The sequence below is a fragment of the Apodemus sylvaticus genome, chromosome 12, assembly GCF_947179515.1.
Source record: "Apodemus sylvaticus chromosome 12, mApoSyl1.1, whole genome shotgun sequence".
Classification (NCBI taxonomy): domain Eukaryota; kingdom Metazoa; phylum Chordata; class Mammalia; order Rodentia; family Muridae; genus Apodemus; species Apodemus sylvaticus.
The window spans coordinates 7,392,543-7,407,410 of record NC_067483.1 but is presented as its reverse complement, the minus strand read 5'-3'; the positions used below and the strand labels follow the sequence as shown (position 1 = coordinate 7,407,410).

The following is a 14,868-nucleotide window of genomic DNA, read 5'->3' as shown; positions in this document are numbered from 1 at the left end:
TGCTGGCAATTGAAATCAGGACCTCTGGAAGAGAAATAAGTACTCTTGTCCTCTGAGCCATCTCTCCAGTCCATGGCAGAAGTTCGTTTTATCCTTGAGAACTACTTTCAATATCTTTGGATTTTTGTTTTTCCATATTAAGATGAGAATTGGTGTTTTCCTGTTTGTGAAGCAATTTGTTGGAATTTTAATGGGTATTGAATTGAATCTGTAGATTGCTTTTGGTAAGATGGATATTTTCACTATGTTAATCCTACCTATCCATGAGCACGGGAGATCTTTCAATCTTCTGAGGTCTTCTTTGATTCCTTTCTTTGTGTACTTCAAGTTCTTGTCATATAGATTGTTCATTTGCTTGTTTAGAGTCATGTAAAGTTATGCAACATTATTTGTGGCTAGTGTGAAGGATATTATTTTCCCAATTTCTTTCACACCTTGTTTATCACTTGTATGAAGGAAGGCTACAGGTTTTTTTTTTTTTTTTTTTTGTAGTTATTTCATATCCAGTCACTTGTCAGAAGTTGTTCATAAATTGTAGGAATTCTCTGATAGAATTTTGATGGTCACTTATGTATACTACCACATCATCCAGGAATAATGATAACTTTCCAATTTGTATCCTCCTGATCTCCTTTTTGTTGTCTAATTGCTCTAGCTAGAACTTCAAGTACTACACTGAATAGGTAGGAGAAAGTAGACAACCTTATCTTGTCCCAGATTTTAGTGGGATTGCTTTAAATTTCAGTGCATTTAATTTGATGTTGTCTGTTAGTTTATTATATTAGTTTTATTATGTTAAGATATTTTGCATGAATTCCTAATCTCTCTAAGACTTCTGTCATGAAGAGGTATTGTATTCTGTCAAAGGCTGTTTCAGCATCTAATGAGATAATCATGTGAGGTTTTTTTTTCTTTCATTTTTATATGGTGTAGTGCATGTATTATGTTGATGGATTCTCATCCCTACATTCCTGGGATGAAGCTTAATTGATCATGGTGATGGTTGAATTTGATATGATATTAGATTTGGCTTGCAAGAATTTTATTGAGAATTTTTGCATTGATATTCATAAGTGAAATTGTTCTGAAGTTCTCATTTTTTTATGGGATTTTGTGTGGTTAAGGTACCAGAGTAACTGTGGTCTCATGGTATGAATTAGGTAGTGTTTTTGTTGTTGTTGTTGTTGTTTGTTTCTTTGTATTTTGTGGAATAGTCTGAGGAGTATTGGTTTTAGCTCGTCTTTGAAAGTCTGGTAGAATTATGTAAAACAACTGTGTGTCCCTGGATTTTTTTGACTGTAAAGTTTTAAGTGACTGCTACTATTTCATTACGAGTTATGTCATTTGTAGTCAGATCTAATGATATTTTTGAGTTTCCTGTTTCTGTTGTTTTGTATCACTTTTCATTTCTGATTTTGTTAATATGGATTCTGTCTCTTTGTGTTTTCGTTATGCTAGGGGTAGTCAATCATGTTGACTTTCTCAAAGAACCAGTTCCTGGTTTTGTTGATTTTTCTTTTTGCACTGTTCCCTTTGCTTCTAATTGGTTGATTTCATCCCCAATTGTGTCTATTTCTGCCATATACTCCTCTTGGGTAAGTTTGTTTGTTTTTGTTCTAGAGCTCTTAGTTGTGCTCTTAAGTTGAAAATATAGGTTCTCTCTAATTTCTTCATAAAGGCACACAGTGTACTGAATTTTCCTCTTAACACTGCTTTCATTGTGTCCCATAAATTTGGGTGTGCTGGGCCTTCATTTTCATTAATTTTAGAAAGTCTTTACTCTCTCTTTCTCTCTCTCTCTCTCTCTCTCTCTCTCTCTCTCTCTCTCTCTCTCTCTCTCTCTCCTCTTTCTTTTTTTCTTTCTAACCTGACCAAGTTATCACTGAGTAGAGGGTTGTGTAGTTTCCATGACTATGATGGCTTTTTCTTGTTTTTGTTGTTATGTCTAGCCTTAAACCATGTGATCTGATTGAATGCATGATATTATTTAAATGTTGATGTTTGTTTTGTGTCCAATTTTATGATCAGTTAGGCAGACAGTTCCATCAGGTACTATGGAAAAGGCATATTCTTTTGTTTGTTTGGGGACAAAATGTTTTTTATATATAGGATAAATCCATTTGCTTTTCAATATGTGTCTGTTTAGTTTATGAATCAATGTCCAGTCTATTGATGACAGTAGAATCTTGAAGCCTTCTACCATTATTGTGTTAGGTTCAATGTGTGTTTTGAATTTTAGTAATATTTCTTTTATGAATGTGTATTTGTGGTATAGATGTTCAAAACTAATACTTCATCCTGGTCCAATTTCCTTTGAGTATGAAGTGTCCTTCCCAAATGTTTTTTTTAATTTTTTTATTCGATATAATTTATTTACATTTCAAATGATTTGCCCTTTTCTAGCCCCCCACTCCCCGAAAGTCCCATAAGCCCCCTTCTCTTCCCCTGTCCTCCCACCCACCCCTTCCCACTTCCCCATTCTGGTTTTGTCGAATACTGCTTCACTGAGTCTTTCCAGAACCAGGGGCCACTCCTCCTTTCTTCTTGTATCTCATTTGATGTGTGGATTATGTTTTGGGTATTCCAGTTTTCTAGGTTAATATCCACTTATTAGTGAGTGCATACCATGATTCACCTTTTGAGTCTGGGTTACCTCACTTAGTATGATGTTCTCTAGCTCCATCCATTTGCCTAAAAATTTCATGAATTCATTGTTTCTAATGGCTGAATAGTACTCCATTGTGTAGATATACCACATTTTTTGTATCCACTCTTCTTTTGAGGGATACCTGGGTTCTTTCCAGCATCTGGCAATTATAAATAGGGCTGCTATGAACATAGTAGAGCATGTATCCTTATTACATGGTGGGGAATCCTCTGGATATATGCCCAGGAGTGGTATAGCAGGATCTTCTGGAAGTGAGGTGCCCAGTTTTCGGAGGAACTGCCAGATTGCTTTCCAGAGTGGTTGTACCAATTTGCAAACCCACCAGCAGTGGAGGAGTGTTCCTCTTTCTCCACACCCTCTCCAACACCTGCTGTCTCCTGAATTTTTAATCTTAGCCATTCTGACTGGTGTAAGATGAAACCTCAGGTTTGTTTTGATTTGCATTTCCCTAATGACTAATGAAGTTAAGCATTTTTTAAGATGCTTCTCCGCCATCCGAAATTCTTCAGGTGAGAATTCTTTGTTTAACTCTGTACCCCATTTTTAAATAGGGTTGTTTGGTTTTCTGGAGTCTAACTTCTTGAGTTCTTTATATATATTGGATATTAGCCCTCTATCTGATGTAGGATTGGTGAAGATCTTTTCCCAATGTGTTGGTTGCCGATTTGTCCTCTTGATGGTGTCCTTTGCCTTACAGAAACTTTGTAATTTTATGAGGTCCCATTTGTCAATTCTTGCTCTTAGAGCATACGCTATTGGTGTTCTGTTCAGAAACTTTCTCCCTGTACCATTGTCCTCAAGGGTCTTCCCCAGTTTCTTTTCTATTAGCTTCAGAGTGTCTGGCTTTATGTGGAGGTCCTTGATCCATTTGGATTTGAGCTTAGTACAAGGAGACAAGAATGGATCAATTCGCATTCTTCTGCATGCTGCCCTCCAGTTGAACCAGCACCATTTGTTGAAAAGGCTATCTTTTTTCCATTGGATGTTTTTAGCCTCTTTGTCGAGGATCAAGTGGCCATAGGTGTGTGGGTTCATTTCTGGATCTTCAATCCTGTTCCATTGATCCTCCTGCCTGTCACTGTACCAATACCATGCAGTTTTTAACACTATTGCTCTGTAGTATTGCTTGAGGTCAGGGATACTGATTCCCCCAGATTTTCTTTTGTTGCTGAGAATAGTTTTAGCTATAGTTTTTATCACGTTTGGTTGAAAATCAATTTTAGTGAATTTTAGAATGGATACTACATTATTTTTCTTGCAACCATTTGCTTGAAAAATTTTTTTCCAGCCCTTTACACTGAGGTAGCATCTGTCTTTGTTTTTGGGATGTTTCTCTTGTGCACAGCAGAATGATGAATCATTTTACATATACAGTTCCTTGTCCTATATCTTTTATTAAGGAATAGATTCACTGAGGTTGAGAGATAGTAAAGACCAATGATTCTAAAGTTGTATTAGGTGTATATTCTTTTAGGTTTGTTGTGAAATGATTAATTTCTTGTGCTTACTTGGGTGTAATTACCCTTTTTGAATTAGAAGATTTTTTTCTAGTAGCCATTATAGAGTTGGATTAGTTGAAAGATATTGTGTAAATTTGTTTTTTTCATGGAATGTCTTCGTTCCTCCATCTATGGTGATTGAGAGTTTTTGTGGGTGTAGTTTTTTTGAGCTGTTGTCTGTTGTCTCTTAGTTTCTGTAGGATATCTGTCCATGATCATGTGGATTTTAGAGTCTCTGATGAGAAGTCCTGTGTAATTTTGATAGGTCTGCTTTTATATGTTACTTGGCCTTTTCCTCTTAAAATGTAATACTATTTCTTTGCTCTGGATATTTAGTGTTTTAATAACTATGTAAAAGGAGGATTTTCCTCTCTTGTCCTATCTATTTGGTGTTGTGTAGGATTCTTCTATGCTTATGATCAGTTCTTTATGTTATGGAAGTTTTTTTCTATGACTCTCTTGAAGATGATGTCTGGCCATTTGAACTGGGAAACATCATCTTCCTTTATTGCTCTTATTCTTAGGTTTGGTCTTTTCATTGTGTCCCAAATTTTCTGTATATTTTAGGTCAGTAACTTTTAACACTTTGCATTTTCCTTGCCCATTGTATCAGTATCATCTATAGCATTATACCGGCTAGGTTTGTGTGTTACCATGACACAAACTGGAATTATCACAGAGAAAGGAGACTCCCTTGAGGAAATGCCTCCTTGAGATCCAGCTATAAGGCATTTTCTCAATTAGTGATGAAGGGGGAAAGCTAGCTCATTGTGGGTGGTGCCAATCCTGTGCTGATAGTCTTGGGTTTTATAAGAAATTAGGCTGAACAAACCAGTGGAAGCAAGCCTGTAAGTAATATCCTTCCATGGCCTCTGCCTCAGCTCCTAAATCCTGATCTGCTTGAGTTCCAGTCCTGATTTCCTTTGGTGATTAACAGCAATGTGGAACTATAAGCTGAATAAAAATTTTCCTCCCCATATTGCTTCTTGGTAATGATGTTTTGTGCAGGAATAGAAACCCTCAATAAGACAGGTAGCTTCTATGCCTGAGATTCCCTCTTCTCATTCCTTGGTTTTCCATCTCCAGGTTTGCCTCCAGTTGTAATTTCTTTAATGTTTCTATTTTCGTTTTTTGGTCTTAGACCATTCTTTTTAATTCCTTTACCTTTTTGATTGTATTTTCCTGTATTTCTTTAAGAGATTTATGTGTTTCCTCTTTATGGGCTTCTATATGTTTGGCTGTCTTTTCCTGTATTTCCTTTAATATATATATATAAGCACAAACATATGCACACGCACACACACACACACACACACACACAGAGAGAGACACAGAGACACACAGGGCTCTATTTCTTACTGACTTATGCAAATAGTAATCTGATCACCACTTTCTCTTATTTAGTTAAACTTGTTCAGTTTGTTGTTGTTTATTGTAGCCCAAGTTGGTCTCAAAGTCATTAAGTAGTCAAGGATGCCAGTAAACTTCTGATTCCCCTGCATCTACCTCCTGAGATCTAAATTACAGGTGTGCAACTCCATGTCTACTTTGCATGCTCTGGAAGATTTATTAGTGGTGTTGTGTTTGCTAGGTATGCCCTCAACCACCTGAGCTTCATCCGCCAACTAATATAAGACATTTTAAATATTCCTTCAGGTTCAGCTTTGTCCTGTACTGCAAACTGCAAATATTCTTACTAAATTTAAAATGTAGACAACATCAATTTATTGCTGTTCTCTGTTCCTGTTTTCTGTCCTTGGTATTTACAATCCCATATAACTCCTTCCATTTCTCAGTTTTCCCCCAGTGGTTCCATTGTGCTCATTTCTTTAAGGCTTTACAATGCATGTTTGAAGACAGTTATAATGAAAGCATATTCCTTCCTCTCATTACCAACCCCCACTTCCTTAGCCTTTCCATTTCTCTGTCTCTCTGTCTCTCTGTCTCTGTCTCTCTGTCTCTCTCTCTCTCTCTCTCTCTCTCTCTCTCTCTCTCTCTCTTTCTCTCTCTTTCTCTCTCCATTCTTCTTGGAAGGGCATGTTCAGTCTCTCTTTAGCACAATCCTTCTTATAATAGTATTTTCTTATAAGTATAGTTTTCAATGCTATTTCAGAGTTTGGAATAGAGTTGACTCAACATATGGCTTTTCTCATGGTATTGATTAAAGTAATTAATTTTATATTTTTAGTTCCGTAGAACATGTGATTTTTTCTTTCCTCTCTCCCTACAATCTCATATAGTCATTTACAGATAACATCGTGATCTTAAGACTTGAAGAATTGACAAATGGGATCTCATAAAATTACAAAGTTTCTGTAAGGCAAAGGGTTTACCAACCCTACATCAGACAGAGGGCTAATATCCAATATATGCAAATAACTCAAGAAGTTAGGCTCCAGAGAGCCAAAAAACCCTATTAAAAATGGGGTACAGAGCTAAATAATTTTCACATGAGAAATATCGAATGGTTGAAAAGCACCTAAAGAAATGTTCAACATCATTAGTCATTAGGGAAATGCAAATCAAAACAACCCTGAAATTTCACCTCACACATCAGAATGGCTAAGACAAAAAATTCAAGAAACAGAACGTGCTGGCAAGGATGTGGAGAAGGAAGAACACTCCTCAACAGCTGGTGGGATTACAAGCTGGTATAACCACCCTGGAAATCAGTCTGGCGGTTCCTTAGACAACTGGGCATGATAATACCTGAGGACCCTGTTATACGACTCCTTGGCTACCAGAGGATTCTCCAGTATGTAGTCAGGACACATGCTCCACTATGTTCATAGCAGCCCTATTTATAATAGCCAGAAGATTGAAAGAACCCAGACGTCCCTCAACAGAGGAATAGATACAGAAAATGTGGTATATTTATACAATGGAATACTTACTACTCAGCTATTAAAAACAGTGAATTCGCTGGGAAGTGATGGCACATGCCTTTAATCCCAGCACTTGGGAGGCAGAGGCAGACGGATTTCTGAGTTTGAGGCCAGCCTGGTCTGCAGAGTGAGTTCCAGGACAGCCAGGGCTGTACAGAGAGACCCTATCTCAAAAAAAAAAAAAAAAAAAAAAACGCAATGAATTCATGAAATTCTTACGCAAATGGGTGGAACTGGAAGATGTCATCCTAAGTGAGGTAACCCAATCACAAAAGAACATACATGCTATGTACTAACTGATAAGCTGATATTAGCTCAGAATCTTGCAGTACCCCAGACACAATTCACATATCAAATGATGACAAAGAAGGAAGAATGAAATATGGCCACTGTGGTCCTTCTTAGAAGGGAGAACAAAATACCCACAGAAGGATATATAGAGACAAAGTGTGGAGCAGAGTCTGAGGTAGCGATCATCCAGAGACTATCCCACCTAGGGATCCATCCCATATACAAATACAAAATCTAGACATTGTTATCAATGTCCGCAAGTTCTTGCTGACCAGAGCTGGACATAGCTGTCACAAAGGAGGCTCTGCTAGTCCATGACCAATACAGAAGGGGACACTTTCAGCCAGCCATTTAACTGAGCACAGGGTCCCCAATGGGGGAGCTAGAGAAAGGACCCAAGGAGCTTAAGGGGTTTGTAGTGCATAGGAGGAACAACAATACGAGCCTCCCAGTACTCCCAGAGCTCCCAGAAACAAAATCATCAACCTGCTTTGTGTTACCCAGTTCTCTAGATGCATAGACAGCAGAGGATGGCCTTGTTGGATATCAAAGGGAGGAGAGGCCCCTGGTCCTAGAAGGCTCCATGCAGCAGTGTAGGGAAGCAGGAGGGGTTGATTGAGGAACAGGGGGAGGAGGGAGGCCTTATGGGATTTTTTTTTTTTGGGTGGGGGACCAAAAAGGGGAAATCATTTGAAATGTAAATAAAGAATATATCTAATAAAAAAACTAAAAAGAAAGAAAATTAAAAAAAAATACCAAAGAATCTACTGGGTGACAAATTGAGACTGGGAAAAGAGGAAGATGTAGCCTGATGTGGCGGTCTGTAATTTCTGTAACTTAGGATGCAGTGACAATAGGATAGCAAGCTTGAGTTAGCACTAGCTACAGAATGAACAAGTGTAGAGAGCCTTATTGGGGTGTCGTGCTTCTTGGCAGGAATCTGACATTCCTGGCATGACAAAAAAAATGTCCAGGCAGGACTCTGCCATTAGGTTAGAACAAAGAAGAATGCTTCAGCCACAATTATGACTTTAGACTAGGAGAAAGAAGTGGGCTCAGACATTTTGATCATCCTTAAAAGCAGGAGTGATCACAGGATTTTGTGTTTATTGTCTTGCTTGTTCCTTAACTATTGTATTGCTTGGCTCCTCATTGTACTACTTACCCTTAATACCTGCATGTAATTAAAGTGATATAAAAGTGGATTGGAAAAAAAAAAACCTGCCTTCAGTCTCAAAAACAAACAAGCAAACAAACGAATAAACAAAAGACATGAACAGAATGAATTGATCTGAACAATGCTGACATATTCTCCCCTTTAAGATTATGAAGCTAAATGTGGAATGATACTAGAATTAAGGTCAGTGCTGTGTGGTTGTTTATTCTGACTGTCATATTGCCAATTTAAAAAATGACATTTATTTGTTTGCTTTTTTATTGTTTTTTAGGGCAATGTCACCTTTTCCTGCTCAGAACCACAAATTGTCCCCATCACATTCGCCAACTCCAGGAGCAGTTATTTGCTTCTGCCTGGTACCCCCCAAATTGATGGTCTGTCAGTGAGTTTCCAGTTTCGAACATGGAATGAGGATGGTCTGCTTCTGTCTACAGAGCTGTCTGAAGGCTCGGGGACCCTGCTGCTCATCCTGGAGGGTGGGACTCTTAGGCTCCTGATTAAGACAGTCACAGGACATGGAACTCAAGTCCTCACAGGTACAGACTCTGCAGACTTCTGTAATCAACCTCCTTTCTCCTCTCCTCTCCTCTCCTCTCCTGTCCTCTCCTCTCCTCTCCTCTCCTCTCCTCTCCTCTCCTCTCCTCTCCTCTCCTCTCCTCTCCTCTCCTCTCCTCTCCTCTCTTCTTCTCTCTCCCCATTCCCTCTCTGACTTACTGTCTTCTCACCATCTTATTCTACCTTTCCTTCCTGTTTCACTCCCCCTTTCTCTTCTCCTTTCCTTTGTTTATGAAGGTTTTTTCACCTAAGTCAACCAAGGTCAGGTTTCTGCCTAAAACCTACCAAATCGTACACAGGGACAAAGGGTGGTCCAGTGCTGGAAAATATACTATAAATGTCAAGGGACTTGCCTTCCCTCACATATATTATTTAAATATACTTAGGTTTGTTTCACATAAACATAAGTTTGAATTAATCATAGGTACTTCAACATGTCTCTCAACTGCTTCATTGTATGATAATCAGAAAAGTGAGAGTTAGCTTGAACATCCAGAAATATTTCACACACTCTAAGACATCTGTAGAGTAGCCTACTTGATCCTACATAGAGATAATTTACATTGTGTTATCTTTACTATGGTTACTCCAGAAAAACTGTTATTTTCAAACTTTAGACATTAGGAAATGAAGGATTACAGAGATGTCTCCAGAACCACAAGTTCCATGATGCCAGAGGTGCAAATTCGTTTACAATTTATCTGGATTTCATGTCAAATTTCTACAATATTATGTGATTATGTTTTATAGTGCCCATATTCTATTTCATATTAATTGGTGAGCATTAAAAATTGTACTTCTTAAACACATTTTAAAGATACTAAATATATTCTGCTATATGCTGCTTATTGATAAGATGAAACCTTTCTAAATGGTCATAAGTTGTCTGAAGTCTGAGAAAGTCTTGTGCCTGTGTTTGTGTGCATACATGTATGAGTATGTATGTTTGTGCATTCGTGTGTGTGTGTGTGTGTGTGTGTGTGTGTGTATGTGTGTGGGTGTGGGTGTGAGGCTATATGTGGTACATGTTGTCCACACTTCATTTGTGTGAATATGTGCACACTAAAGACAGAAAAGGAATTAAAGGTAGTTGTGAGCTATACAACATTCATGGTAGGAACCAAATTTGGTTCCTCTGGAAAAGGAGCAATTGCTTTAAGTTAATTAACTCTCTCTAGAGCTTCCATGCTGAAACATGGAAGGATGGAAGGAACATTTTCCACCTCACTCATTGGCTCTATTAGCTATCTTATGGATATCTCTTGGGAAAACTCAAGGCAATAAGAAAAGAAAGTGTGGAAAAGGAAGTTCAATAAGGAAAGAATGAAACACCAGTCTTCAAAATAACTGTCATTGTAATAATTTTTCCTCTCATCTGAAGACAGAGTTAACAGATAAAGAGCAAGTTTTGTCTTGGGGATTATTTAACAGAGGTCTGTTTGCCTGCAAAGTCATGGGATTCCTGTTCTGGTGAAATCTATGTCCTCTGTCACCAAAAGGAAGTATGTCCTAGATTTACAGATACTTTAGCTAATCCTACATGCAAGTCCTCAAGGAGAAAAGGTTAACCCTGCCTTTTGATATTTTTAAGAAGGTTGGCAAATCAAGTATTGTCTTTTGAAGATGGGCCAATTTAACTTGATGAGATATACTAGATGCCAAATCTCTTAAATAAATACAAAACCTATCATCTATAAGCAAGTTTGTAACATCTTCATAGACATGATTATGGCTCTGTCTTATTTTCTGTATATTTGAGATATCGGCTCTTTCAAGTCCATTTATGATCATAGTTCAGATATTCTTCATGATTTAGAAGTCAGCTACCAATATACACATGGTTGACATTCAAGCACACATAACATTCTTATTTGGTTTAATATACATTCTGAAATTTGGATATTGAATCTATTTTCAATTGCTAGATTAATGGTTTGGTTCCCACTAAGAGTGTCACATTTAGAAGGTTACACAGTACAACTCTGTTAATTCTGTAAGTAATTTTTTATAATTATGATGTAACACTATCCTTCCTTGAAACGTTAAAAATAAACCCTTTATGTGGGAAAAAAATAACTTGGAAGAGTTAAGATTCTATGTTTCTCAAATAAAGCACTTCTGTGTAATGAGTAGAATGAGGAAAGGGAGCTTAGCAAATTTTGTCACATGGTTTTGTAACAGAGGTGCTTGTATGTATCAGGGGTCATATATTTACATTTTGGTCATCTACAGAGTATTAGGAGACTTGTATTTAAAGATGAGTATTTTTCTGACAAACTTCTATTAGTTCCATTTATGCATGTCTGAATAGGATGAGGATTAGTCTACAGAACTTGTCAGTAATGAAGTGCACCATGGGGGATTGAAATGGTCTCAGGCTTGAACATAATCTTAGCATGAAGACATTATAACTGTATGTTTAGGTCTACACAAAAATTCAGAAATGTCACATTCAACCTCAGTTATTTCATCAGACACTAACGATGACAACAGGAGATGGCTTCCCTGTCATATGCCTAACAAAGGCCTCCAGATTCATGGTACCTTCTAAGAAAGTTGAGACTGTAATTCATGGGCAATTCAGGAAGAGGGGTTCCTGGTGACAATTGGCACTGGATTTTAACTGCTTGAATCCACCATCAAGCAAAGAGCATTTGGAAAGGCAGGGCATGCATGTATAGATGCCAAGGGAAACACAGAAACATGACTCATACACTGACACACAGGCGTTTTTTATTTTACTAGGGACAGAAGGTTTACACAGACAAATTTTTTATTAAGATCACAAGATTGTTAATAACGTATCCCAAATAAATGGATCAGATTGTAAATACTACAGACATTTATGCAAAATTGCTGAGCAACTTTGTATTCAAGCGGAAACTCTTTGTTTGACCTATTTGTTTGCTTCTTTAATTATGTCTTTAATTGTTTATTGGTTTGCAATGCCATTCCCCATTATAACATTTTCATATAATTCATGTAGGTATTTTTATCATGTGTATCCTATTGTCATCCTTTTCTCCTTTCAGTCAAGCTGCTCTTGTTTTTTTTTTCCCAAATTATTATATTCCCTTGTTCTATGTTTAAGTGGACCAATGAGTTTAATGATAGTTGCTTATAGGAATATGTGTGAGGGGTTATTTACAAGAGCAAGAACATGTTACCAGTGACTACACCACTAAAAAAAAAAAAAAAAAGTCTCCTCCTCTCACCTGCCACTGTTAACTGCCTAAAATCCCCTTGAAGCTCCATGATATAATATTGATAGGTTCAGATCAGTCTTGGATTGGTCTTGTGCAGGTTGACATGGTTGTTTTACTATTCATCTCTCCCCATGTGATTACCTGCACAATTTTGATTTATTGAAGTTAGTAAATCATTTATGATTTAATCTTCTTTGTGTTATGTAAGTCACTGCATTCTAAAATCTAAAGATGTCTTCCCCTGTTCATATAGTTTATAAGAGGATTCATGCAGAACAAATGGGTTGGAAAGTGGGGAATAGATGAAGACAATGGAGTAACTAAAATGTATAAATGAGGCAAAGAAGTGATTTGTCCAATTGGTCAGTGCAGTGCTCTACATGGAAACTTGAATGTATTATTGTAACATCATAGAAATCTCATGCAGGAATGAGAATTGGAATGTAAGAGACAGATTGAAACTTGTCTTAAATTAAAAAAAACACCTGGAACACAAGCAAGTGGTTTCATTTTTGGCTCCACATTACAGCTCAGGGGCATGTGTTTCTCATTTTTGGTAAACCCCAAGCATAAAATTATTTTGATGGCTATTTCATAACTATAACTTTTTATACTTTTCAAATTATAGTGAAAATATATGATACACAGGATAATTGATGTTCCACCCCTGTGAAAGCTTCATTCAACCACACAGGGGTAACAACCTGTAGGTTAAGAACAGTTGCTCTATAGACAGTGTCCTTTGCCTTTCAGATGCTTTTCAGTTTTATAAGGTTCCATTTATTATTGACCTTTGTTTCTGAGCTACTAGTGCTCTGGTCAAGAAGTTTTCTATTCTACCAATGCATATAGCAGTCAAACAAAAGATCATGGATAATGATATTGGAAAATATCAGGACATAGAATTCACATATGGATAGATATGTAGAAGCTCTGGCTTCTACAGATATACCTTAACAATATCTTGTGATATTGTAGATCAATAAGGTAGATGGTAGAACCTATGACTATAGTAAAATTTTATGGCCTTTGTGTACTCCCATCCTAGGCTTATGTCTAGCCTAGTCATTTGTTCCTGAATACTAAATATATTCTGCATGGTGAATCACACATCTCCTTCTAGGACTGTCCATAGCTCACCTTCAAATATAGCTTCATACATTATTGGTATATATTTAAATTACTTTGCAAATGAAAGAAAAGCACACCTATAGTTGCTTATACCTCAAACGTCATTGCAAAATATAATACATTCATTCCTTGGTATCACCTGACAGAATATTTGCAACATTAGTACAGTCCCCATAGCCAAGACCAAAATTCTAGGTTGTAAAAGTTTTCACTAACAACATGATACAAACTTTATATATGTCAGAGGACTAAAATGACCTATGCCACTTCTATATGAAGATACAATTGCTGGTATCATTTTGAGGCATTTTAATAAGTCTTTCATTTTCAGCTTTTTCCTCTGCAGCCATCCATGAATATACCAATTAATATAAAGCATTTCTCTATTTGGCAGAGATGTCCCAGATATTTGGATTGCCTCCCTTTCTTCTAAGACAAAACTGGCAGAAATTGTTTAAGGAAAGAAAATAAGATGTAATGCAAAGGAGAAATATGACTCTCATGAAACAGCCCTTCCTGTTTCTCTTGCAGGCAGAGGCTTGAATGATGGCCAGTGGCATTCTGTCAGCGTCAATGCCAGGAGAAATCGTGTTACTCTCACACTGGATAATGATGCTGCTTCCCCAGCTCCAGACACCTCCTGGCTACAGATATATTCTGGAAATAGTTACTACTTTGGAGGTAAGTTTCCTGACTTTGAGACTTCACATAAAGGGGCAAGGAAATGATTCCAACCCATGCTTTGTCAGCTAGACAACCTTCTCCATAGCTGTGCATGCACACAGGTAGTTGAATTCCAGCATCAATGTGTAGGAAAGCAAAACCTCAGACAATCATGGAAATGTAAACTATCTATAGCAGAAAAAAACTAGGGCTAGGGCTCCTAGAGCTGCATTACATGTAGTGGGTAATAATTAAAAATGAGTACCACCCCACCAGGCCTCTACACCAAGTCCCAGAGGGTCCAGCTTGGGCAACCCTCATTCCTGCCACTGAACCAATCTCTTTCAGCTAGCTCTCAGAGCATCCCAGCTGTGTTTCCTCTCCACCATAAACTCTGTAAACAGCAGGAATCCCGCACTCCCACCCTACATATAAATACCGGGTAAAGCATGACTCTTAAACTTAAATAGTTCACCAGATATATTTATGTATGTAAACTCCCAATTTCATAACGCCAAATTACAACGACAAAGGTCTTATCTCAATTCTTTAACCTCTCCAAAACACGAGAAATATGTCTGAAGCCATCTGGATATCCGTGTCTCCCTCTCTGCTCGGCTTTTGCTAGGATCTCTCTCTCTCTCTCTCTCTCTCTCTCTCTCTCTCTCTCTCTCTCTCTCTCTCTCTCTCTCTCTCTGTGTGTGTGTGTGTGTGTGTGTGTCTGTCTGTCTGTCTGTCTCTGTCTCTCCACCCCTCACTTCCCTTAGCTTCTTTCTTCCCTCCAAACTCTGGC

At 37.6% G+C, this 14,868-nt stretch overlaps 1 protein-coding gene across 2 annotated transcripts in view; it reads left to right on the top strand.

Moving 5' to 3' along the window:
• LOC127697709 (contactin-associated protein like 5-2) overlaps positions 1-14,868 on the top strand; it is a 909,987-nt gene that overhangs the window by 449,862 nt on the left and 445,257 nt on the right. For both annotated transcript variants that reach the window (XM_052201021.1, XM_052201020.1), the window contains exons 8-9: positions 8,792-9,056; positions 13,944-14,093. In XM_052201021.1, coding sequence (XP_052056981.1) covers positions 8,792-9,056; positions 13,944-14,093 — 415 coding nt within the window. The remainder of the gene's footprint in view (positions 1-8,791; positions 9,057-13,943; positions 14,094-14,868) is intronic.